The following is a 23638-nucleotide window of genomic DNA, read 5'->3' on the forward strand; positions in this document are numbered from 1 at the left end:
ATGACTTAATTGCTTAGATTTTCCCCCTCGGTGTTTACAGACACTTGTTCCTCGTGGGTTTTGTGTGTGACACTCTGTACCACGGCTTTTCTGCCTGCTTCCAATTGCTCACTCCATTCCAGCGGTTCACAACATCCCCTCTGGATCCATTCCAGCGGTTCACAACATCCCCTCTGGATCCCGAGTCCAATCCCCTCGCCTTGGGTGCGGCCAGCCTGCAGCACATCCCTCCCTGTGCCAGCACCACAGGATCCAGGGCTCCTCGGGGCTTTTTCAGGATGCTGCACGAGGAACCTGTCCGAGATGTCACTGCACAGTGCCTGAGAGCAGCAAACACGGGCAGAGCCGAGGGGAATCTCCAGGATCAGCCTGGAGACGCTCTCAATCCCAGTGGATCAACTGGTCAAGGAGAGGCAGCCAAGCCAAACAGGAGAGGCTCCCAAACCTCCTCCGCCAGCCAGAGGCTCCCAGTTACGCTCTGGATTTTGTGATTTAGGCGCTGATACCAACCCAGTTAGAGACAGCAGGGTGAGGTGTGGGGATCATGGAATATTCCCCAGATCCCCCAGGGATCACGGAGCCAGGACAATCCCACCGCAGGCAGGCTGACGCTCTGGGCTCTGAGCAAACACCAGGGGATGGATGGAAGCTGCCAATCACCAGCCATGTTACACACGTCATTAGCAAAGCGTTAATTAAAACAAAAGTTGCAAATTGTACCAGGCTGTGCTGCCTTTGCTGCGGCTCCGTAATGGCTCCGACGCTTCCTTGGGCACGTTCGCTCCTTCTCCGCCGAGGCTGCTTTGCATTAAGTTGTTTGTTTAGCAGCTACCGCGGGTTTCGGCAGGACAACTGCTGCCTGCCGAGGGTTGTGGAGCAGGAGGGGGTCCTGCAGTGCTGTCCCGGAGCGGCTGGACACGTCCAGGTGAAGCAGAGAGCACAGCCACAGCACCCAGCGCTGCTGCCCGCCCCACCAGCCGCGCCCTGCAGGCCAGGCCGGGGGTCTGGAGCAGCCGCGGCTCCTCGGAGCGCTCCTGGGAAGGTGTCCTGATGGGCCAAGGTCACGCAGATCCCAGAGCCCTCGTTGAACCCCTCCAGCCCCGACGTGTGCTAAAGGAAACAGTCCCAGCATATTAATACTTGCAAAAACAAACACCGGGGAGATGGGAGAAGGAGGGAGCCAGGCATTTAGGGAGCGTTAAGTCTCTCCTCTGTAAACTCTGATCCCTCTGTGTCCTACAGCCATTGACTCCCTGAGCATCCCCGTGCCAGGAGCAGCCTCTAGAAATGGGCCCGAGCAGGCCTGGCCCTTCATTGCAAGGGGCACCTGCACCCCTCTCAAAGCTGGATTTGCCTTTTTTTGGGGTCTCTTCAGCATCTCCAGCACTCCCATTCCTGATTTCCAGGTGGGAGAGCGAGGAGAGGGGCCAAAGCCACGGGAGATGCTGCAGGATCAGCAGCTCGAGGAACCTCCTGGTCTCCTGCCTCTCGTCAGCACTTCTCATGGAATCCTGGAACGGTTTGGCTTGGGAGGTTGGGTTGGAAGGGGCCTTAAAGGCCATTTCCTCACTGGAAGGCCTGTCCATGGTGGAGTCACCACGGAGGGATGTCAGGGATGTGCAGAAGAGGCCCCTGGGGACGCGGGTGGAGGAACGGCTGAACCTGATGATCTGAGAGGGCTTTTCCAGCTTAGGCAACTCAATGATCTCATGAATCCAGCCAAGCCATCTGGTGCTCACACAGAAAGTACAAAATCACTGCTCATCTCCCAGGCACTCAGCAGCCTGTCCCGGCTGGCATCGACCTCCAGCCTGTCCCGTGCCAAGCGGGGATCCTGCCGCGATCCTGCCGCCCTCGCTCTGTGAAACCCGGGTGGGGAAAGCCCCGATGGAAACCCAGCGGTGACTGTGCCTGAAAGCTGCTGACGGCCCCGCCGTGCCCTGCCCAGACCGGCTTCGAAATGCCCCCAGTTATCAAGGGAGGGATGCGCCCATGGCCGGGGCGTTCGGTACCGCAGCGAGGGGAGATTTGGGCACCGGGCCCGGGCCGGTCCCTGCCCGCGGCGGGCACCGGGTGCAGGGGCAGCGCCGAGGGGTGCGAGGGTGGCGAACGGGGGCAATGCCGTGCGCAGAACCGGGGCTCGGGGCTGGCAGCGCCGGGGTAGTGTCGGCGCGCCTGGCTGAGCCCGGGCGGGGCGGGCCCGGCACCGGGAGGGACCGGGGCGGCACCGGGAGGGACCGGGGCGGGGCGGGGCGGCCCCGTCGGCTCCGCTGCGAGAAGCAGCCGGTGCCTCCTCCGAGGGAGCCGCGGACTCGTCTGGCTGCGGGGCGCGGGCGGCAGCGGCACCGGGAGGCACCGGGGCGAGCCGGGCACCGGCAGCGGCAGCGGAGCGCAGCCCGGCTCGGGACCGGGCGGGGCGGGGAACCGGCCGGCTCCAAACCCGCCCCCCGGCGCGGGAGGAGGCGCTGGCCGAGCCCCCCGCCGCGCTCCAGCCGAGCCAGCCCCGCGCCAGCCCCGCGCCAGCCCCGCGCCGCTCGCCCATGGCGACCCCCGGCCCCACGCGTGCCCCGGGCCCGGCACGGAGCCGCCGCTGAGCGCCGCGCACCGGCACCGGCACCGGTGTCCAGGTAAGCGCCGCGGGCGGCCCCGGCTCGGCAGCGCCGGCCCCGGGCACCTGCCCGGCCCGGGACGCTCCTGCTGCGGCACCGGCGGCAGCTCCGGGCGCCCCGGGGAAGCCTCTTTCCCCCGGTCTCAACCCCGCTGCTTATTCCCCGCCGACCCCCGGCGGGTCGGATGCTGCCGCTGCCGAACGGGGCAGAACCGGAGCCTTGGGGGTCCCCCGGGGATGGGGGGAACGGAGGGACCGAGCCCCGTGCCGGGGTCGGGCGGCCTGTGCGGCCGCCGCGGGACTTCGCTGCGTACTTGGAGCCCGTCCCGCCACGCAGGAACACAAACACGGCGCGGGACGGCTCCGGGAGCGCGGGAGGGAGGAGATGGGTCCTGTCTAAATATTAGTTTAAGGAACGGAAGGATCTCCAGCCGGCATCGCCGGCCCCGTCACCTTGTCCCAGCCCCGGCCGCGCCGCAGCGCTGACCGTGCCCAGAGCCCGGCTGGGGCTGGGGGTGAATTACCCCCCATCCTCCAGGGAGGGAATTTCCCCCTCTCGCCGCGGTCTCTCCGAAGGCTTTAACAAAACAAGGCAGACCTCGGGTGTCTTTATTGCACATATATGGTAGCTTGCAGCCAGCACTGATTTAAATCCCATGCTCGCTCCGGGAGCCGATCCGCGGTCGGGCGCTGGGTGAAGGGCACGGTTTATCCCGGCGGGAGAAGGGGCTGGTGCCTGTTGGAGGCGCCGTGTGCGAGTCCTGGATGTGCTGAGATCCCGGATCTAAAGGCAGGATCCCCGTGGATCCCAAATTCATCCTCTCGTGCTCGTGGCTGCTCCTGGCTTTAGCGGCCGGAGCTTCTGCCTGGCACAGGGCAGAGAAACCGAGCAGGGAAGGGGCGTCCCTGTGCCGGATTTTAGGGTGTGTGAACGCTTGGATTTGCCTTTTCCCCTTCGGTTCCGACCCAAATCTGCCCGCTGCGGCGGCTGCAGATGCAGCGCTCGGCTCTGCGCCGTGCCCCGGTGTGAACGCCCTCGGTGTCACCGCCGGGCTCCGGGCTCGTCCAGCGCCTCCATCCCAGCAGCTCCGGGGCTGGGGGAAGGACCAGACGCTCCTGTTCCTGCAGCCCGGGTTTTCAAGCAGCGCTGGGTGTCGGAGGGCCGGCTCAGGCCCGGAGAAGGGGCACGGGAGCTGTGGCACGTCCCGGCACGATGGGCACCGGGCAGAGCCTCTGCAAGGGCAGAGCCCGGCACCTTCCAGGCCTCGTGGATGGGCTGGAAATAGAAGGAGCTGCTCGGGTTTGCCGTGGCACAGCCCTGGGGACACGCAGGGACAGGGGTGGCACCCCTGGTGACCGTGCCTGGCGCTGGGCCCAGCTCTGGTGGCACTGGGTGCCCTCCCATGGCACTGGGAGTTCTGTGTAGGTTCCTAGCAGGAGGTGAGGTAGGCCAGGGCTGGTGAGGGGTTTTTTACTGCTGTAGGTTTGTTTCACTGGTGTGGGTTTGTTTACTGGTGAAGGTTTGCTTTACTGGTGAGGGTTTGTTCCACTGGCATCACTTGCCATCCCCAGAGCGCAGCCATGGGGTGGCCCAGTCTCCTGGTCAAGGTGAGCCATCTACTCCAGCACCACCATTAATGGCTTGGGCTGGAGAAATCCCACCCAACTCCGATTTTGCTGTGTTTTGGCCAGTCTGGAGTAGCATTTCCCTGTGAAACTTGGAGAAGAGGGAGGGCTGTGCCAGGCGTGCTGCAGCGTTGCTCTCGTGTGCGTCGGAGCGGAGCCGTGGGAAGGGAAACACCACAAACAGCTCCATTCCCATCTCTTCTCCCTCACAAAACCCAAAACTGGCTCACTTTGTAGCCCAGCATCCCAGAGCTAAATTGAAACAATCCCTTTGCCACCGTGGTGTTCTCCGAAAAGCATTTCCTCCTCCTGCTGTCGCTCAGAGGCTCGCAGGCGATGCCACTCACATCAGTGCTGCCTTCTGGGCTGTTTTCATCTGGATGGAACCACATTTAATTTGTTTTCCCTCAGCAGAGGTTCCCTTTGAGCTGGCTCCAGGAGCAGGGTTGGAGGGGAGGGAGGCAGGGCAGCTCTGAGGGTCGGAGATGTCCCAGGAGGGGAAGTTGCTCCTCCAGCATCGCTCCCAAGCTGCAGTAATCCAAAGCAGGAGTTGCATTTTGCTCTGTCTCAGCAGCTTTTGTTGCAGCACAGGGAGCAGTGGTGCTTGGGCAGGGTGAGGAATCCCATCCCAGAGCTCTCCCAGGCTCTGAGGATGGAGCTGATTCAGGAGCAGGGTCCTGCTTTTGTGGCTCCAGGCTCTGGGAAGCCCCTTAATTAAATCCTGGCCTGGTTTAGAGCTGGTTGTAAACCCAGCCTTGGTCCTTCCCAGCGAGAAAACCGACTTTGCTCCATGGTTGCCGTGTCTGGGTCTTGCTGGTGATGGCAGCAATGCAGAACTGGCCAAGCCCATGGCTTGTGGGGGTCTTTTTGCCTTTAAAAATGTTGGTTTTGGCTCAAGGAGCTGCCTGGGAGCCCGGGGTGTATTTATTGCTGCTGTTGTCACTCCCACCAGGGCTGTGGGATTTGCCGATGGCATCTGGTGGCCGATGGCACGGTGACACAGGAGAGACCCCCCCAGTCCTGCTGCCCTGGAGCAGAGCAGGCTGTGCAAACCAAACCCCAAATCCCTGCAGGGTCCATCCCAGTGGTTGTGTTGCCCAAGCTGCGCTGGGAGGAACAGGCAGGGAGCGCTCCCAGCGAGGTGCTGGGGTGGCTTTTTTTGGTTTTCCCTGGGTTTTCCCCTCTCTGCTGCCTTCCCAAGGCCGGGTCCTCGTGCAGCACAGGGGACACCAAGGCCAGCCCAAACATCGGGTGTGAACCACAGCACCTTCAGCGCTGAAGGTCCCAGCTGGGAACACCCATCCCGTCCTCGCCGCAGGAAGGGCTGGCCTCTGGTTTAACAGGGCAGCTGCTCTCTTCGTTAAGTGGTGTTGGCTTATTAAAAGCACATTTTTGAGGCTTAGCAGCTCCTCAGAGCAGCCTGGGAGGGACGTTGCCACAGGCAGTGACAGAGAAATGCCCCAACCCATGTTTTGCTGGAGCTCTTCGGCCGCGCCATCATCTTCCAACAGCACCTTCCTGAATTTCTTGTTGCTCTGAGCAGCCTCTGCTCTGGCAAAGGTGGAAAAGGGGCAGGAAAATGTGCAGGCTGTCCCTGTCTGTGTCACCTGCCCCGCCCCTGGCTGCCGGTGGCAGCTCCTCGGCAGCAGTGTGGGCAGCATTTGGTGGCTGGGTTCCAATTGTAATCGGTGTTTTTATGGCAGCAGGAGCAATCCGGAGCTAATCTGGATCCCAATCTGGAGCCATGGGAGAGGCCAGCGGGGTGGGAAGGGCAGAGGGGTCACAGTTCTGCCCCCACACTGACATCCAGGGTGGGAGCAGAGGGAAAATTCTGCTTTTTAGGAAACCACCTGGCTCTTCCCAGTGGAAAACCTCCCTGAGTGTCACTATAGGACACGAAACAACAGGATGCAAACTCGCTGCTCCTTCTGAGGTAAAAAAGGGACCTTTATTTTTGACTCCAACATTTCTAGATCTCCAAAAGTGACAGTGGGTTGGAGGGTGACAGTGCCACCTCTGCAATGACACTGGGCAAACCAACAGCCCATCAAATTTCTCCTCCTCCATAAAAGAATGCAAAACAACGAGTTATTTACATGAAGTGCGTGAGGAAGTTTGTTACAAGAATGTAAACATCAGAAGGCTTAGAAAAACTTAAAAAAATCAGGGTGACACCTGAGGGATCCCAGCAGGTTTTCCCTGCAGTGACAGGAGAGCTCAGGCACGTGTCCATCTCCACATGCAAAATTCCAGCTGAGCCAACCTGCTGCCCTTTGGGGACCCCCCAGCTCTCCCCATCACCTCCAGCCCCATTTCCCCTGGCAGGAATAGTGGATTTGTCTTCCCAAACAAGCTCTGGGTCTGCTGGTAGATAAAACCAGGGCCGGGAGACAAAAGATACAATGGGAAGGATTCCACTGATTGATGAATGGAAAAAGATATTTGCTTTTACAAGTAAGCTTTAGGTTTGCTGATAAATGAAATTAGACATTGAAAGATGAAAGAAACAATGGGGGGAAACCCCTAAATCCCATAAGAATTAAAAATTAGAAGGGAGGGTTGCACATTAGAGGGAAATCTTTGGTATCAGGTGTTTTGGGAAGTCTGTACCTCTCAAGTACCTCAGAAATGGGGAAAAAAAACCCTAAATTCAGTAAGAATTAAAAATTAAAAGGAAGGGTTATACATTAGAGGGAAACCTTTGGTATCAGGCATACTGAGGAGTCTGTACCTCTCAAGTACCTCAGCCAATGGGGAAAGAGAGAAGGGAAGTGCAGAAATTGGGATAAAAAGGGGGCCGTGTACTCCAAAAATTGGAGAGATCCAGGAGAATGCCCCACGGCCTCTCCCTTGATTTGAGTAAAGTGAAAAGGACTCCTCTGTCTCCTTTTTGGACATAAACCTTTGGTGTTTCTGGGTTAATTTTCCTAACACCCCCAAGCATCTCGCAGCTCTGAAATCCCCCTGGCTGCAATCCCCGTTCCCAGCTCGCTGCCGCTGCCGTCCCGGCCGGAATTCCTCCTCCCCGCTCGCTCTGCAGCAGCTCTAAGTGCTTCAATGTGTTGGCTGGAGTCGGACAGTAAATCCTGATGGGATCCCGCTCCCTGCTCCGCTGCGAGGCTTTAGCGCAAATTGGATTTGCAAACCCCGCTCGGGTCCCGGTGCCCTCAGCAAAGCGCTCTAATCCCCGGCGGGCGCCGGGGGGAATCCGTGCGGCCGGGAATGCGGGAGAAGAGAGGGGAGAACGGGGGGGATTCCCGGCTCGGCAACGGCATCACCCGTGCTGCCCGCTCGGAAGGCTGCTGGGGGATGCGGGTGGGTGCTGATCCCGCGGGGATGGATGCTGATCCCGCGGGGATGGATGCTGATCCCGCGGGGATGGATGCTGATATCCCGCGGGGATGGATGCTGATATCCCGTGGGGATGGATGCTGATATCCCGCGGGGATGGATGCTGATATCCCGCCGGGATGGATGCTGATATCCCGCGGGGATGGATGCTGATATCCCGCGGGGATGGATGCTGATATCCCATGGGGATGGATGCTGATATCCCGCGGGGATGGATGCTGATATCCCGCGGGGATGGATGCTGATATCCCGCGGGGATGGATGCTGATATCCCGTGGGGATGGATGCTGATCCCGCGGGGATGGATGCTGATATCCCATGGGGATGGATGCTGATGATCCCGCGGGGATGGATGCTGATATCCCGTGGGGATGGATGCTGATATCCCGCGGGGATGGATGCTGATATCCCGCGGGGATGGATGCTGATATCCCGCGGGGATGGATGCTGATGATCCCGCGGGGATCCCGCGGCTCCCCCATCCCAGCGCTCCTCCCCTCCCACCCTGCATCCCGCAGGAGGGCTGGGTCTGATTCCCCAGGGATGAGAATGGGAATTGTTCAGGTGGGAGCTGAAGGCATTGGGATGCACCTGAGGAAAAGGCAGAGGTGGAACCCCGGGAAAATCAGGAATTATTGCCTGGATATTTCCCAGGTGGAACCCCGGGAAAATCAGGAATAAGCACCTTCAAGGTGTTTTTCCAAGGGGGAAAATGAGGCACCCTGCAGCACCGTGACTTCCCCAAGGGATTTGGGGAATCCACAACGGAGGAAACCCTACAAAACAGCCAAGCTGTGCTGTGGGAGGTGACCCCTCCTGCCTCTGGCCTATTCCTCCCTCCTTGATCCCGCCAAGGGCTTTTCCTTTCTTGGAAAAAAGGAGATTTTTGCCCCCAGCGCAGCCGTGGCAGCTCTCAGATACCAGCGGTGTCGAAATGAGCCCAGAGCAAAGCACATCTGGGGCCTGGGCTCCGTCTCGCTGCCAAAATTTAAGCTTTTAACCCTCTTTCCCGAGGCACTGGGATTGTTCAAACAAGCCACAGTAATTAGTTTCCTCTGACAAACCGCCCCTTTTTGGCATCGGGAGGTTTCTTAATTCCGGGGAGGGGGGGGCGTCGCTCCGGATCCAAAAATAATTGACATTTAGAGTCCAGGTTTTGGCACGAGAGGGAAAATTCGGGCTGGAAAAGCAGCAGCAGGCGTGCAGGAGGTTGGCACAGCAGCACCCAAAGGCGCCCAGCAGCGGGTGGGGGGTCCTGGGCTGGTGTTATCCCTGATTTCCTCCGGGGCCACATAAACCATGCTGGTTTTGGTGGGATTTCAAGCGATATAATTTGATTTTCTCTGCCCTTCAGCAGAGGGGATCTGTCTGCAGGGAGTTTTCCTGCAGACACCCCCACTGAGTTTCGATGTTTTTCACCTCGAGCCAGGCTCTGCTCCCGCTGCAGCCCTCGGGCAATACCCCGAGGAATTTTATCAGTAATTAATCTCTAATTACTCACCTCTTCCCGTGAAGGGCGGCTCTTGCTGCTGCTTAGACCTGACGGAATCGGCTTAGGGAGGGTTTTGGGTTTTGCTGCAGCCGCGGTGACCTTGGCAGGGCTGTCGCACCTTGAGGTGGGGACACTGGGCTGGGAGCACAAACTGGGAGCACAAACTGGGAGCACAAACTGGGAGCACAAGCTGTGTGCCCACCCCACAACGACTTTTAAACGCTTTGGCTGCTTTTTAGCTGGAAAGGGAATAAATATCCCCGAAAGGTGCAGGGTTTGATGATGCTTGTCAGAGCTGGGCGGTGTCGGGGGGGCAGATCTCGGCCAGGTGTCCCCCCAGGCCCTGCACAGACACCCCCAGGTGTCCCCGAGCCGCGCTGGGTGACACTGCAGGAGCTGTGCTGCATCAAACCCCGCTTTTATTTGCTGCTGATTTATATTGCAGCTGCATTCCCAGCCTCCGGCGGGATGGGGGAGAACCGCGGGAAGCCCAGGCTGGAGGGCGTGCAGCAGCATCATCTGCCCTTGCAGGGATGGGCCGAGCCCAGCCCGGGCTGAACTGGGACTGAACTGGTCCCAGACTGGTCCCAGCAGGGGTGGAAATCCCCGCGCTCGGCTCCGCATCCAGCGGGATCCCTCCCGCTGCGGATCCCGTTAATTAATGACATGAAAGCCCACGCGAGACCTCCGGGGAAGGAATCAGAGGCTCCGCCGCAGCTTCCCGGGGCATGGATTCGCCCGGGCGGGCCGGCAGCTCCCCCGCAGCCCAGCGCCGATGGAGGGAACGGGGACCCCGCGGGACGCGGTGAGAGGGGTCAGCACCGAGGCTTCCGTGCACGAGTCCAGCCCCAAAATGGGTCTGGGGGCAGCTCCTGGGGGTGGGGGGAGCCGGGGGGGTCGTGGCCGCGGGGTCTCTGTTTTGGGGCCATCAGAGCTGCCCTCCTGCCGGGATTTCCATGCCGGGGGATTTGGCTTCTCCCCGTGCAAACCGGCTGGGCTCGGGCACAGGATGCTGTCCCTGCCATGCCGGGATGGCTCAAGGTGCCCCTTGGCCCTGGCACAAATTGGGATTTTCCTCCCCTGTGCTCCTTCCCCTCCTGGAAGAGCTCCCAGATCCCTCTCTGGCGGGATTTGTTCTGCTCCAACAGGAGCATTGGGGATTTGGGAATTTGGGACAGGGGTCTGGCCATGCTGGGGGGCTCTGGGGGTCCCGTGCCTGCTCATTCCCAAAGGTGATGCCCTCTGGTGTCTGGGATGTGGATATGGATGGGGCAGTGTCCCCAGATCCCTGCCTTGTCCTGGTGCCTCCTCCTTTGAGCTGGTTTGGCTTTGCCAAATCCAAAATGAGGGGAAAATGTCAAACCGAGTTGGGTGGGACTTGAGCCTGGGATAGTGGAAGGTGTGGAAGGTGTGGAAGGTGTGGAAGGTGTGGAAGGTGTGGAAGGTGTGGAAGGTGTGGAAGGTGTCCCTGCCCACGGCAGGGGGGCCACTGGATGGGCTTTAAGGTCCCTTACAGCCCAAACCAGTCTGGGATTCCGTGATTCCATGGAATGGTGGGGATTTGGATGTGGCCACGGCAAGAGCTGCTCTGGTGGCTGGAAGCTCCCCAGGCTTCCTTCCCCAACCACGACTTGGCGCGGCCACCACCCCCGGCATCGCTCCCGGCACCGCGGGGTGCCCCGGCCCATCCATCCCCATCCCACCGGCTCAGCAGGGGAGGCTTTTCCTTATTATTTCCACCGTGTTGAGGGTGGGTTTGTTGCTCTCCAGCTGTTTGGAGAGATGTAAACCAAACCCGCCGTAATTCAGCCCAAACGTAAATGTCATGGCAGCGTGGGAACGAAGGGCTTGGCGCGCTCAGCCTGGGGCTCTGGGAGTGCTGGAGCTCCTCCTGCCCCACACCATCCCACCCTCCCACCTTCTCCACCATCCCACCTCCCAGTCCACCATCCCACCACCTTCTCCACCATCCCACCTCCCGTCCACCATCCCACCTCTGTCCCATCTCCCTCTCCTCCACCTCATCTCCTTCTCCTCTGTCCCATCTCCTTCTCCTCTGTCCCATCTCCCTCTCCACCCTTCAATTTTCCTCTCCTCTGTCCCACCTTCCTCTCCTCCATCCTATTTCCCTCTCCTCTGTCCCATCTCCCTCTCCACCCTCCCATTTCCCTCTCCCACCCCATTTCCCTCTCCCCCACCCCATTTCCCTCTCCCCCCTCCCATTTCCCTCTCCCCCATCCCATTTCCCTCTCCCCCACCCCATCTCCCTCTCCGCCCCAGCGGGTCCATGCCCAGCCCCATTCCCCTCCCTGGGGTCACACATCCCCCAGTCCTTCCCCAGAGGAGCAGGGCTGCATCCCAGGGCCGAGGCTGTGCCTGGTTTGTGGTCGGCCCCTTGGGGGGGTCTGGGGGGAGCTGGGGGAGAGCTCTGGAGCTGCTGGGCTGGGTTTCACCGAGGCAAAGCAGAACCATGTGTCCCACACCCCGCTCTGGCTCTGCAGGGGGAGGAGGAGGAGGAGCAGGGATGAGCTGAGAGCAGAGCTGGAGATGGGGACAGGGACATTTCCCCCTCCTTTGTGCACCCACTTGCTGTCAAAAGAGCAGGAAAATCCAACAGGTCCACCCCAGATCAGGGTTTGGGGCTTTTTTCCCCTTTCAGTGCTCCCTGTTTTGGGGCCAGTTTTGGCATTTTGAGACCAGTTTGATCCAGGGCTCCAGTCCTCCCAGTTCAATCCCCAAGAAAGTATTTTGGGAGCTTGTGGTTAAGTTTTGCGGGAGGTCTGGTGCAATTTTGGAATGGTCTGAAGAAGTTTTGGGGAAAATCTGGAGGAATTTTGGGGACAGTGTGAGGAAGTTTTTGGGGAAAATCTGAAGAAATTTTGAGGACAATCTGAGGAAATTTTGGGGTAAAATCTGAAGGAGTTTTGGGGACAATGTGAGGAAGGTTTTGGGGTAAAATCTGAAGAAGTTTTGGGGTAAAATCTGAAGAAGTTTTGGGGACAATGTGAGGAAGTTTTGGGGTAAAATCTGAAGAAGTTTTGTGGAAAATCTGAAGGAGTTTTGGGGACAATCTGAGGAAGTTTTGAGGTAAAATCTGAAGGAGTTTTGGGGAAAACCTGAAGGAGTTTTGGGGACAATCTGAAGAAGTTTTCGGGGAAAATCTGATGGTGTTTTTCTTATGGTCTGAGGGAGTTTTGGGGAAAATTTGAAGGAGTTTTGAGGACAGCCTGAGGAAGTCTTTGGGGAAAATCTGCGGCAGTTTTGGGGAAGATCCGAGGCAGTCTTGGGAACAGTCTGTCTCTCCACCACCCTCATCCTCTCCAGGACAGCCCAGCCCCATCCTGTGAGCAGGACCAGGCGTTGAGCCGGAGCTGCTGCTGGAGGAGCAGCCTCTGGAGCTGCTGCCCATGGAAATTGTTTAATTCCTGCGGGATGAGTCATGAGGAGCCGGGATTTCAAAGCAGCTTGGCTCCCATGTAAGGCGCTCAAATAAACAGCGTGTGGCAGGTGGAAGCTCTCTCTGATGTCCCATCAAGGCCTCTGTCTTTCCAAGCGCTTTGTGCTGCCAAAAATCCTTCAGCCACACCGTGGCTTCATCCATTCTTGAGGCTGGGCTCTGGAAAATAATGAATCAATGCCCGGAAACATGAATCGACGGAAAATTTATGGCACACTTAGAATATAATGTCTTTTGGGTCCTCTGCTTCGAAGCATCAGCGCTGAAAGTTTTGGCATCTCCTTCTTTCAACCTTTCAGCAAGGAGGATTTAGGGAAAAAAAAAAAACGCATAAATTCACTTTCCTCCCTCTGTGAGCTTTAAGGTGTCTGTGGACATCAGGAACAAATCCCAAGGGTCTGCTGGAAAAACTGGGAGCGGGGTTTAAAAATGAGAGGGATGGGGAAAAAGTGAGAGTGCGACAAGTGAGGGGCACCAGAGAACCCCAAACGCTCCACTTTTTGTGGGCAAAAAAAGTCTGCTGGATTTTGATTTATCAGGAAAAACAAGTGGAAACACCGTCATCCCTGGATGTGTCCAAGGCCAGGTTGGACTGGGCTGGTCTGGGGCTTTTTAGAGGAAAAGAAACCAACAGCAAAGCCTGGAATAACTTTGTTGTTATTGTTTTGCACTTTGGAGCTGGGATTTGAGTCTTTTGAAAGGTCACAGGCGAGTGGGTGGGGGCCAGGATTTCTGGCTGCCGGAATGGGAGGCTGTTTTATGGGACGTGCAGCGAGGCTGGAACCGCTCTCCTAAAATTTTATGGGGCAGCAAGAAGCCAGAGGCCCTTTCTCAGGTGGGGGGATCGGGTGTCAGAGCCCTGCTCTGGCCCAGCCTTTTCCTCCCAGAGCAGGACAAAGGGGGCTGAGCCCCCCTGGGTGATGGAGGTTGTGTGATCCCAGTGCTCATGGAATTCGTCTCCCAAAACACCCGACATCAGCTGTTAAAAGCTGTTTGTCCTCCTGGAGAGCTGAACAAAGTGTCCTTTCCCCCCCAAACCCTCCCCTGGGGCTGCTGGTTCTTCACAAATCCTTCATTTCCACCCATTTTGGCAAATTGGGGTTTTCTTGGTCCTGCACCACTGAGCACTGACCCTGCTGGGAAGGGTTGGGATGCCAGGGAGTTTTCAGTGCCTGTTCCCTGCTCCTGCTCTTATTTCCAGGGTGAAATCTGAGCTGAAGGCACCTGATTATCGTGGAATTCCAGAATGGGAACTTAAATATCCAGTCCCACCCCCTGCCATGGGCAGGGACACCTCCCACCATCCCAGGCTGCTCCAAGCCCCATCCAGCCTGGCCTTGGGCACTGCCAGGGATCCAGGGGCAGCCCCAGCTGCTCTGGGAAATTCCCACCCTCCCAGCCAGGAATTCCATCCCAGTATCCCACCCATCCCTGCCCTCTGGCAGTGGGAAGCCATTCCCTGTGTCCCATCACCACTGTGTCCTGTCAGGATGGCGAACGTGGATGTGAACGCACCTGGCACCTCCACCCTCCTCCATCTGCCTTCGCCATCCTCCATTCTCCACCCTCTTCCACCCATCCTAGAGCATTCTCCATCATCTTCCATCTTCCTTCATCATCCTCCATCCTCCTTCATTGTCCTCCATTTTCCTTCATCATCCTCCACCATCCTTCATTGTCCTCCATCCTCCTCCATCCCAGAGCATCCTCCACCCTCCTCCATCACTCTCCTGCAGCTCTCCCTTGGCTCGATGGGATGAGATGGGTCTGGCACCACTCCCCTCCAGTGCTCCCAGTGCTCTCCCAGCTCCCATTCCCTGCTGCTCCAGACCCTCTGGGATTCCATCCTCCTCCCTCCTTATAAGGCCAAACTCTTCTTTTTCTATCTTGGCATTGTTTACAGCCCCGTTGGAAATATTTAGAGTCCGGCTGGGTCCTGCAGCGATCCTGTAACCTCCAGGGGATCTCATTCCTGCTGGTGGGCAGGGAATTATCTGCATCCCATGAAATCAAGGGATGTGGTGGTGAGGGGGCGGCCACAGCCTGTCATGGTGCTTTCTACAATAAAAATAAAAGCAAACCTGTCAAATTCCCATTTAAAATAAACATTTCCCTCCCCTGCCCCAGTAAATTCTGTCAGGTAAATATTATAAAACTGGGATTGGGTTTTTCCTTTTCTCATTTTTTCCCATTGTTGTCCCCTTATCCCCACGGCTGTCACCTCATCCACGGTGGTGTCCCCTTATCCCCATTGCTGCCACCTTGTCCCTATTGCTGTCACCTCATCCCCATTGGTGCCACCTCATCCCCATTGGTGCCACCTTGTCCCTATTGCTGCCACTTCATCCCCATTGCTGCCACCTCGTCCCCACTGCTGTCACCTCATCCCCATTGGTGCCACCTCGTCCCCACTGCTGTCACCTCATCCCCATTGCTGTCACCTTGTCCCCATTGGTGCCATCTCATCCCTATTGCTGTCACCTCATCCCCATTGCTGCCACCTCGTCCCCATTGGTGCCACCTCATCCCCATTGCTGTCACCTCATCCCCATTGCTGCCACCTTGTCCCCATTGGTGCCACCTCATCCTCATTGCTGTCACCTCATCCCCATTGCTGTCACCTTGTCCCCATTGGTGCCATCTCATCCCTATTGCTGTCACTTCATCCCCATTGCTGCCACCTCGTCCCCATTGCCACCACCAGCCCCAAGCCACCTTTTCCACGGCCATTCTCCCAGCCCGGCACATCCCTGGGCTGCCCCTCGTGCCTCAGTTTCCCATCTCAGCACCGTGCTGTTGTTGGGAAGGGAGGAGCTGGAGCCAAGGGGGTCCCAGGGGAAGGATCCCCCATGCCAAGCCTCAGGGAGGGAGGGAGGTGAGGGGCTCTGGGGGCTGGGGCACGCATTAAGGATGTTTGTTTTGCCTGTTTTGCAGAGTTTCAATGTTCTGACTTGCTCTAAGATGAAGGTATGGAAGTTTGCAGCCATTGCATCGATGCTCCTCAGTTCCATGTTATCCATTTTAGTTTGTAGAGACATGTTCAGCGGAAGCCGGGAACTCAGCCCCTTGCCTTCCTCGCCGTCTTCCTCACGGGATTCCTCCTCCTCCTCCTCCTCTTCTTCTTCCTCCTCCTCCTCCTCCTCCTCGCTGCGGAGATCCCCACGGGCGCTGCAACGCCACGGCTCTCTGCTGGCCCAGTGTAAGCTCCTGCTCCTCCAGCCCGGCCTCACTGTCCCCCCCGGCCCCACAGATCCCCCAAATCCCTGCGGGGTCACTCCCTGCCCTCTCCTGCATCCCAACATCCCCTTGAGGAGGGTTTGGGGTGAGCGGGAGGTGCTGGGCACCCAACTTTGGCAGCTCTCCACAGAGGGGAACTCAAACAGCTCAGTTCCTGCAAAGAAGCTGCTTTTATTCCCTTCCAAATGGTTCTTTTTTGTTCCATGCTATTTTTTACAAATGGAAAATGTCAAACAGGAGCTGAAGATGAGGGCACGGCAGCAGCTCCCCCTGCTCACCCCTCAGTGCTCCCTGAGGGCTGGAAATCCCCACGTGTTTGTTTTGATTCCAAACCAGAGGAACTGCTTTTTTTTGGGTGGAAATTTGGAAATCGATGACAAGCTGTCAGATCATGCTTTCCTCTGTCTTTCCTGTGCCTCCTGCAGAACTGAGCTGGAATAACCCTGGATTTAGGGCTGGGACAGGGGGATGGGGGTGCTGCCACACAGTTTGTGTGTTGGCTGCTGGCCCTGGGGTCTCAGGGCAGCCCTTGGGGTCTGGGGGCTCCCAGAGCACAGTGAAACAGTGCAAATAGGAAATTTATTGGGGATTCTCCCCAAATCCACCTGCCCCAAGGGACCTCCATCTTAGGGGACCCACTCCAGGGAATTTCCATCCTGGGGACGTCCTCCCACCTCAGGGAATTTCCATCCTGGGGATCATCCATCCACCTTAAGGCACCTCCATCCTGGAGGATGCTGAGATCCTCAGCCATGGAGGATCTCCCACCTCAGGTGACCTCCAGCCAGGTGGATGCTAACCCACCTTGGGAAGCTCCATCCTGGGAGTCATGCACCCTAAAGAACCTTCTTCCTGGAGGGTGTTTACCAACCCCAGGGAGTCTCCATCCTGGGGGATGTCCACCCACCCCAAGGCACCTCCATCCTGAGGTTATCCACCCACCCCAGGGAATCTCCACCCCCAGGTTATCCACCCACCCCAGGGAGTCTCCATCCTGGGGGAATCTCCATCCTCAGGTTATCCACCCACCCCGAGGCACCTCCATCCTGAGGTTATCCACCCACCACAGGCAATCTCCATCCTGAGGTCATCCACTTACCCCAAGGCGCCTCCACCTTGGGCGATGTCCACCCACCGCAAGGCACCTCCATTTTCGGGGACCCCCAGACCCTCACCCATGGAGGATCTCCCACCTCAGGCCACCCCCACCCACCCCAGCACCCCTCACCCTCCCCGGGGCCTCCCTCTAACCGTGTGCCCTCCTCCTGCAGACAGCGCCTTGCTGGAGAGCTACACGGAGGGCGAGATGCGCCAGCTGCTCTCGGCGCTGGTGGAGCGCTACCGCCAGGCCGTGAACTCGGGCGGGCACGAGCTGCCGCTGTTCCCCCGCGCCGGCGGCCGCCGCAAGCGCGCCCGCGCCCGCCACAAACCCTGCGAGCTGCGCGAGCTCGAGGTCAGCGTCAGCGAGCTGGGCCTGGGCTACGAGTCGGACGAGACCGTCCTGTTCCGCTACTGCAGCGGCACCTGCGAGGCCGCCGTGCGCAGCTACGACCTCTCCCTCAAGAGCATGAGGAGCCGCAGAAAGATCCGGAAGGAGAAGATCCGCGCGCGGCCGTGCTGCAGGCCGCTGGCCTACGACGACGACGTCTCCTTCCTGGACGCCTACAACCGCTACTACACCGTCAACGAGCTGTCGGCCAAGGAGTGCGGCTGCGTGTGACACAGGGGACACCCGGGATGCAGGCCGGGGCGGCCGGAGGAGGAGAGACTGAGCCGCTGGCGCGTCCCTCGGTGCCACCGTCGCCGGACTAGAGACGCGGCCGCCGCCGTGGCGGGGCGGTTGGAGCGGTGACGGCGGCTGGAGGCTGTTGTCCCCTCTGCGGGTGGCCCAGCGGTCCCTGCTGAGGTGACAGTGGGTGTGCGGCGTGCCCTCGGCATGCACGGGCCGTGCTGTGTGTCACAGGTGTCACGCGTGTCACACGTGTCACAGGCTACGTTACCTGCACAGGGGTGGGGCAGTGCAGGTGTCTCTGGCATGGGGGGACACACATGCACACATGTGCCAGGGTTCTGCGTCAGGGTGTGGCACAGGGGTGTGGCACAGGGGTGTGGCACGTGCAGGGGGTGTTGTGAGCAGTGCTGGTGCTGTGCGGTACTGGACAGGGTGTGCTGCACACTCCGGGGGTGTTTTGGGGTGTGCTGCACACTCCAGGTGTGTTTAGGGGCATGCTGCACACCTGGAGTGTATTTTGGGGTGTGCTGCACCCTGGGGTGTGTTTTGGGGTGTGCTGCATGCTCAGGGTGTGTTTAGGGGCATGCTGCACACCTGGGATGTGTTTTGGGGTGTGCTGCACACCTGGGGTGTGTTTTGGGGTGTGTTAGAGGTTCGGGGTGCATCAGGTGCCCTGTGCTGCCCCAGGGTGGGAGCTGAGTCTCTCTCTCTGTAGCTTTGGGGTTTTGTGACCACCCTGAGCTGCTGCGGGAGGTCCATCCACCCCAGATCCCGGTGTCTGGGGACACAGAAACGCCAGGAGTGGTTTGTGTGTGGCTCTGACTCCCTCTGGCTTGTGCCCCTTTTGCCATCGTCTCATTCCTGCAGCCCTGGGGCTTTTCTTCTTTAAACTCGGGATAATCTGAAGTAACTGGATTAACCTCCTGTGCCCCTGCCACAGGCAGCTGGGCCAGAGCCCGGCCACCGCCAGGGAGGTGACAGAACCTCCCCAGCAGAGTGGCATGGGCAGGAGCATCCCCGGTTTGGCGTCTCCCCAAATCCCCCCAGCTCTCCTGGGAGCATCCCCCGTGCTCTGCCCGGGGCTGGGATCCTGCAGGAGAGGGGACTCAGGCCTGGCTTTGGCTCTGCTCACATTTACAGCAGTGTCACTGCTGTTTACTCTGCGGGGAAATAAATGAGCCCGCGGATTTCACATTCCCTGGGCAGGCTCGAGCTGTTGCCTGGGATTGATGGGTTTTCTCCCCTTGGCTCCCTTCCCAGAAAAGGCAAATCATAAACAGAAGGAGAATATTGGTGTCATGTCCTGGGCATTAACCAACGTGAGGGAAAACACTCCGTGTGCCCCCCCGGCCTCCTGGCTCCTCTCTCCGGACAAACGGGGGGGACAATCCCTTGTGCCTTCATCCCGAGGAGGAGGAGGGCTGCTGCTGGTGATCCCAGCTCAGGGATGGTGCTGCAGCATTTGGGGGAGCAGGATGGCACCCCTTGGGATGGGATGGGGAGCAGCATCTTGTGTTGGACCAGCCACATTCCCGACCTCCACACAGGCCCAGCCTGGTGGGGATAATTTTTTTCCCTTCCTTTTTATCCAAAGGCAGCTCTTGGCTGAGCGGAGCCAGGGTGTAGTGGAGGAATATAAACACCATCCTTCAGCAGGGCTGGCAGCCCGGGAAGGCAGCCTGGAGTCTGTAACACGGAGTTTTCCCTGGGTTTTGGGAAAGGTGGGAGGCTGCCACGGGTGTGGGGTGTGAAACCTTCACCCAGGAAATGGGAACTGAGAGTGGATAAACTCCACGCTCCAGGTGCAGCTCCCCAACCAAGGTGTGAGTTTGCAGCCCTGGTTTTGGCTGGAAATGGGAAAAGGGGCCCAAAAGAATCAGCTGGAGGATGGGAATGGCAGATGGGCAGCAGGAGCTGTGCTGGGCTCTCAGTGGATAAGCGGCTCACTCGAGTTTAAGGGAAAAAAAAGCGCCCAAATCTAATAATAATAATGCTAATAATAATAATAACTGTCCTCTCAAGGGCTTGGGTGCTTTCCAGGTCTCGCTGCTATGAAACTAAAATTAGTTTTGTTGCAGTAAGGAAAAAGGAATGGAGGGAAGGCAGGGAAGGTGGTGTGGAAGCAGAGCAGGACCTGGTGCTGCAGAGGAGGATTTGGAGCAGGAGCTGCCTCTGCTCAGTGTTTGCACCCTGGTTTGGGACAGGTTTTGGCAGAACCCAGGGATTTAGGGTGCCTTGATGGTGGGGACCCGGCCCAAGGGACCCTCTTCTCTCCAGGGTGGTGGTGGGAGCAGCAGGAAGACGAGGGGACAAGGGACATCTCCCAAAATCCCCCATTCCCTGCGCAAATCCAGCTTGGAGCCCCCAAAACTAGGAGGAAAACCTGACTCAATGCAATGGTGTGTTAAAATCAGCAGGAATAGCTCCAATCCATCATTTTTTGTATTTTTTTTAATTTTAATTTCCCCCTGCTGGCAGTGCAGCTCCGGCCTGTGTGGAGGGGATGTTCCCCATCTGCCTCCCGCTGCTCCCGCTGGGTTTTTTTGGGGAACAGCTGGGATTTGCAGCCACAAAACTCCCCGATGGGGCGAGCTGGGGCATCGTGGTGTGGCCACAAGGATGGATTCTGCTTCCATGTCTTTTTCAGGGCTCCTCCTCCTCCTCGTGGAGCTCCTCCAGCTGTCCCGGTGCCATCCCGCTGCCAGCCGGCCCTGGAAATGTGGTTCCAATAGAAAGGCTGAGGTTTCCCTAATGCTTTCCATTTCTCCAGCCCCCTCTGCTGTAATAGGAGCTGGAGCTGCCCGGAAGAATGTCTACAATGCAAAAAAAAAAGTGGAAAATTCCCTCCTCAAAGCCACAGCAGAATCTCATCTGGCTCCTTCCTCAGCATCCCATGTGCTGGTTAATATTAATGTTAATAATAATAATAATAACCAGTGTGCAACAGCTGTTGGGGGGATTTTGGGGTTGGGTTTTTGTCTGTCTGGGGCTGCAGCTCCTCCCGGGAGAGGAGGGTTTGAAGAGCAGGAGGTTTGGAGATGTTTGAATTGATCCCGGTGGTTGTGACAGCGCAAAACCCCAGGGTTGTGCTCTCCCAGCCCTGCCACGGCGATTTCTGGGATTTCCAGTGGGTTTTCCATCAGGACACGCTGATCTTGGGATCAGACCCACACATCCCACAAATCCCTTGGGATCCCGTTCACCCCCAGGGTCCAATTTGGGATCCGTGGGGGGGAAATTGGGGGAAATTTCATCGTCGTTTCCACTCCATGGAAGCGCTGGCAGAGGGAATGTTCTGGGGTTAAACAGCTCCAGGATCCTGCTGGGATAAAGGATTTCCTCGATTTATCAAGAGAAATGATGTTTTGGCGGGATTCAGAGCCTCAGATGGTAAATTGGGAACGGGGCTGCCACGTGTTTTCCTTCTGGGCTAAACAAAGCGCGGCCTCAAAGGGGAGGCCTGAGAGAAAGGGGGAGAAAAGGGGAAAAGGAAATAAAAGGAAAAAGAGGAAAAAGGGGGGAGAAAAAAGAAAAAAAAAGGGGAAAAAGGAAAAAAGGGAGAAAGGAAAAAGGCGGGGGGAGAAAAAAAAAAAAAAAGGGGAAAAGGAAAAAAGGGAGAAAGGAAAAAGGGGGAGAGGAGAAAAAAGAAAAAGAGGGAAAAAAGATAAAGGAAAAAAAAAGGGAAAAGGGGAAAAAGGGAAAAAAGGAAAAAAAGGGGGAAAAAAAGGAAAAAAAGGAAGGAAGGGAAAAAAGCAATTAAAATGAAAAGGTGGGAATGGGGGAAAGAAGAGAAGGTAAAAAGGGAAAGAGGTAAAAAGAGAAAAAGGGCAAAAAGGAAAAATAATAAAGGAAAAAAGGGGGAAAGGGCGAAAAGGGAATAAAAAGAAAATAAAGGGAAAGAGGCTGAAGAGAAAGGGGGAAAAGGAAAAAGGAGAAAAAGGAAAAAGGGGAAAAAAGGAAATAGAAGAGGGGGGAAAGGAAAAAAGGGGAAAAATAAAAAAGGGAAAAAATGAAAAAAAAGGAGAAAAAGGAAAAAAGGGGGAAAAGGAAAAAAAAAGGTAGAAAAGGGGGAAGGGGGAGAAGGGATTCCTGTTCCAGCACCGCCGGCACCATCCGGATTTTGCTGTTCCCCTCCGGAATGGCCGGGCCCGTGCCCGGCTGCAGAAGTGGATGCAATGCATCTGTATTTTGGATACTGCTATTTATTGGAAGTAACTTATGTTATTTATTTAGATCCCAAAGCGCCGCCTCCCAAACGCCTCCCACGCTCGCTCCCTTTTTTATGTTATTTATTGACCCCGACGGTGCCAAGTGCAGTTTACATTTATTACATTTGTACCATTTATCCTGAACCTTGGGGGAATAAAATAAGGTAAAATAAAACGAAATAAAAAGCTGTTTGATATTATTTTTTTTAAACAAACCTGAGCTCAGGTGTGATCTGTTTCATCCCCTTGGCAAAGTGGGGATAAAGTGAAGGATTTTTATGGATTTCTCCTCTATCACAATGGTTGGGTGATGGTCAGTCCTCACCATGGGAGTGGGGATGGCCAAGGAAAAGGGGAATTTGGGGTTTTGGGTGGAAAGACCCAGAAATAATCAGCTTTGGCCCTTCTGGAAAAGGAGCTTCCAAGTGGGTTGGTTCAAAAATGTGAAAATTCTGAGGAAATCACGTGAAATGGGAAGGGAAAGGGAAAGGGAAAGGGAAATGGAAAGGGAAAGGGAAAGGGAAAGGGAAAGGGAAAGGGAAAGGGAATAATCTCTGTCCTTTAACACCACCAGTCCTAGCCCAGTCTGTCCAGAAAAAAAGAATTTATTTTGATTTTCACTCCAAAATAGGCTCAAACCTGGCACCGGAAAGCAGAGAACAATGGGAGGGGAGAAAAAAAAAAGGATAAAAGGTTTATAGGATTTTTTTTTGGGAATGGAAAAAAAGGTCTGTTTATATTCCCCCCTCATGCCACCCAGAGGCCTGACAGCCATGGCCGAGTCAAACATTCCCGAGTCAAACTCCACTTTGTAAATATTTTAGGAAGAATCTTTGGAGAGCCATAAATCTCCCCCGTGCTCGTGCACGGCGTGTGCACGCCCCAGAAACACCAAGGAAAACCCAAATCCCACTGCCAGCCCATCCAGAATCAAATAAATAAACATAAAAATGGGAGAGGGCTGATTGGAAGATCTGACTCCCCCAAAAGCACAAAAAAAAAAAAATAAAAAGAAATTTAGGGTGAAAAGAGTGGGGGAAAAAATGTGAAGTTGGGAAGTGTTGGGATCAGGGATGGTTTGGGGTGTGATTCCTGGGAATTGAGGGGTGTGTTGTCAGCTTCCACAGCGTAAGTGACAAATTTTATATCACATGTACTATAATTTTCTATTTTATGTACTATTCCAGCGTGCCGTGGGTGTTTCCTTCTCTTTCCATTGGTGACCTCATTGAATATTTCAAAGCAGCTCCTCTGTACTAATGGAGCAGCCAGGGATTCTCGGGGCCAGGCCCTCCCCACCCTCCCAGGGGAGGATTTTTCCCAATATCCCACCCCAAACTCCTCCAGGACAGGTGAGGAGGCCTCGAGCATCACGGGGGGACAGGGACAGGTTGGTTCTTTGCCATGGCCACAGTGGATGGATCCTGCATTGAGCTTGGCTGCAATGTAAACCCCCCCTTGTGTGTAATTACCAGGCTTAATTAGCTCCAGCTGCAAGCGTGGCTGGTTGGTCTGGAATTAAAGTCACAGAGAGAGCTTTGGGACAGGTTTGAGGTGGTTTGGGTGGGCAAGAGAAGCAAATTCCAACACGGCGTGGAAGATCTTCCATTCCAGGCCTTCTGTGCTTCCTGGGCCTCACCTGTGTCCAGGTGTCTCCTGCAGGCTTGGGAGCACTCAGGGACCACTCATTTGCTTGGGAACACTCATTTGCTTGGGAACACTCATTTTTTGGGAACACTCATTTGCTTGGGAACACTCATTTTTGGGAACAAAAAATACCCCATGGTCTGAGGGATGGGATCGTAACTCCAGGTTTGCTCACCCCGAGCTGACCTGGCCGTCCTGAGGTCTCACCTGGCCATGAGAAGGAACCAGAGGTTCAACATTCTGCCTAAAAAATCCCATCCTTGAGAACCTCCCTGTCCTT

The 23638-nt window shown here is 56.7% G+C and overlaps 1 protein-coding gene across 2 annotated transcripts; it reads left to right on the top strand.

Moving 5' to 3' along the window:
* Window positions 1–2501: 2501 nt before the first annotated feature.
* On the top strand, window positions 2502–20268 carry NRTN (neurturin). 2 transcript variants are annotated; one of them, XM_030966744.1, is made up of 3 exons: window positions 2502–2627; window positions 15469–15733; window positions 17043–20268. In XM_030966744.1, the coding sequence occupies exons 2-3, from the start codon at window positions 15496–15498 to the stop codon at window positions 17489–17491; spliced, it is 687 nt and encodes a 228-aa protein (XP_030822604.1). In that variant the 5' UTR covers window positions 2502–2627; window positions 15469–15495; the 3' UTR covers window positions 17492–20268. The 2 variants fall into 2 exon arrangements, with proteins under 2 accessions (XP_030822604.1, XP_030822605.1); XM_030966745.1 differs by having other exon boundaries at window positions 2540–2627; window positions 15560–15733.
* The last annotated feature ends 3370 nt before the right edge of the window (window positions 20269–23638 follow it).

Source organism: Camarhynchus parvulus, chromosome 28 (genome assembly GCF_901933205.1).
Source record: "Camarhynchus parvulus chromosome 28, STF_HiC, whole genome shotgun sequence".
Taxonomy (NCBI): domain Eukaryota; kingdom Metazoa; phylum Chordata; class Aves; order Passeriformes; family Thraupidae; genus Camarhynchus; species Camarhynchus parvulus.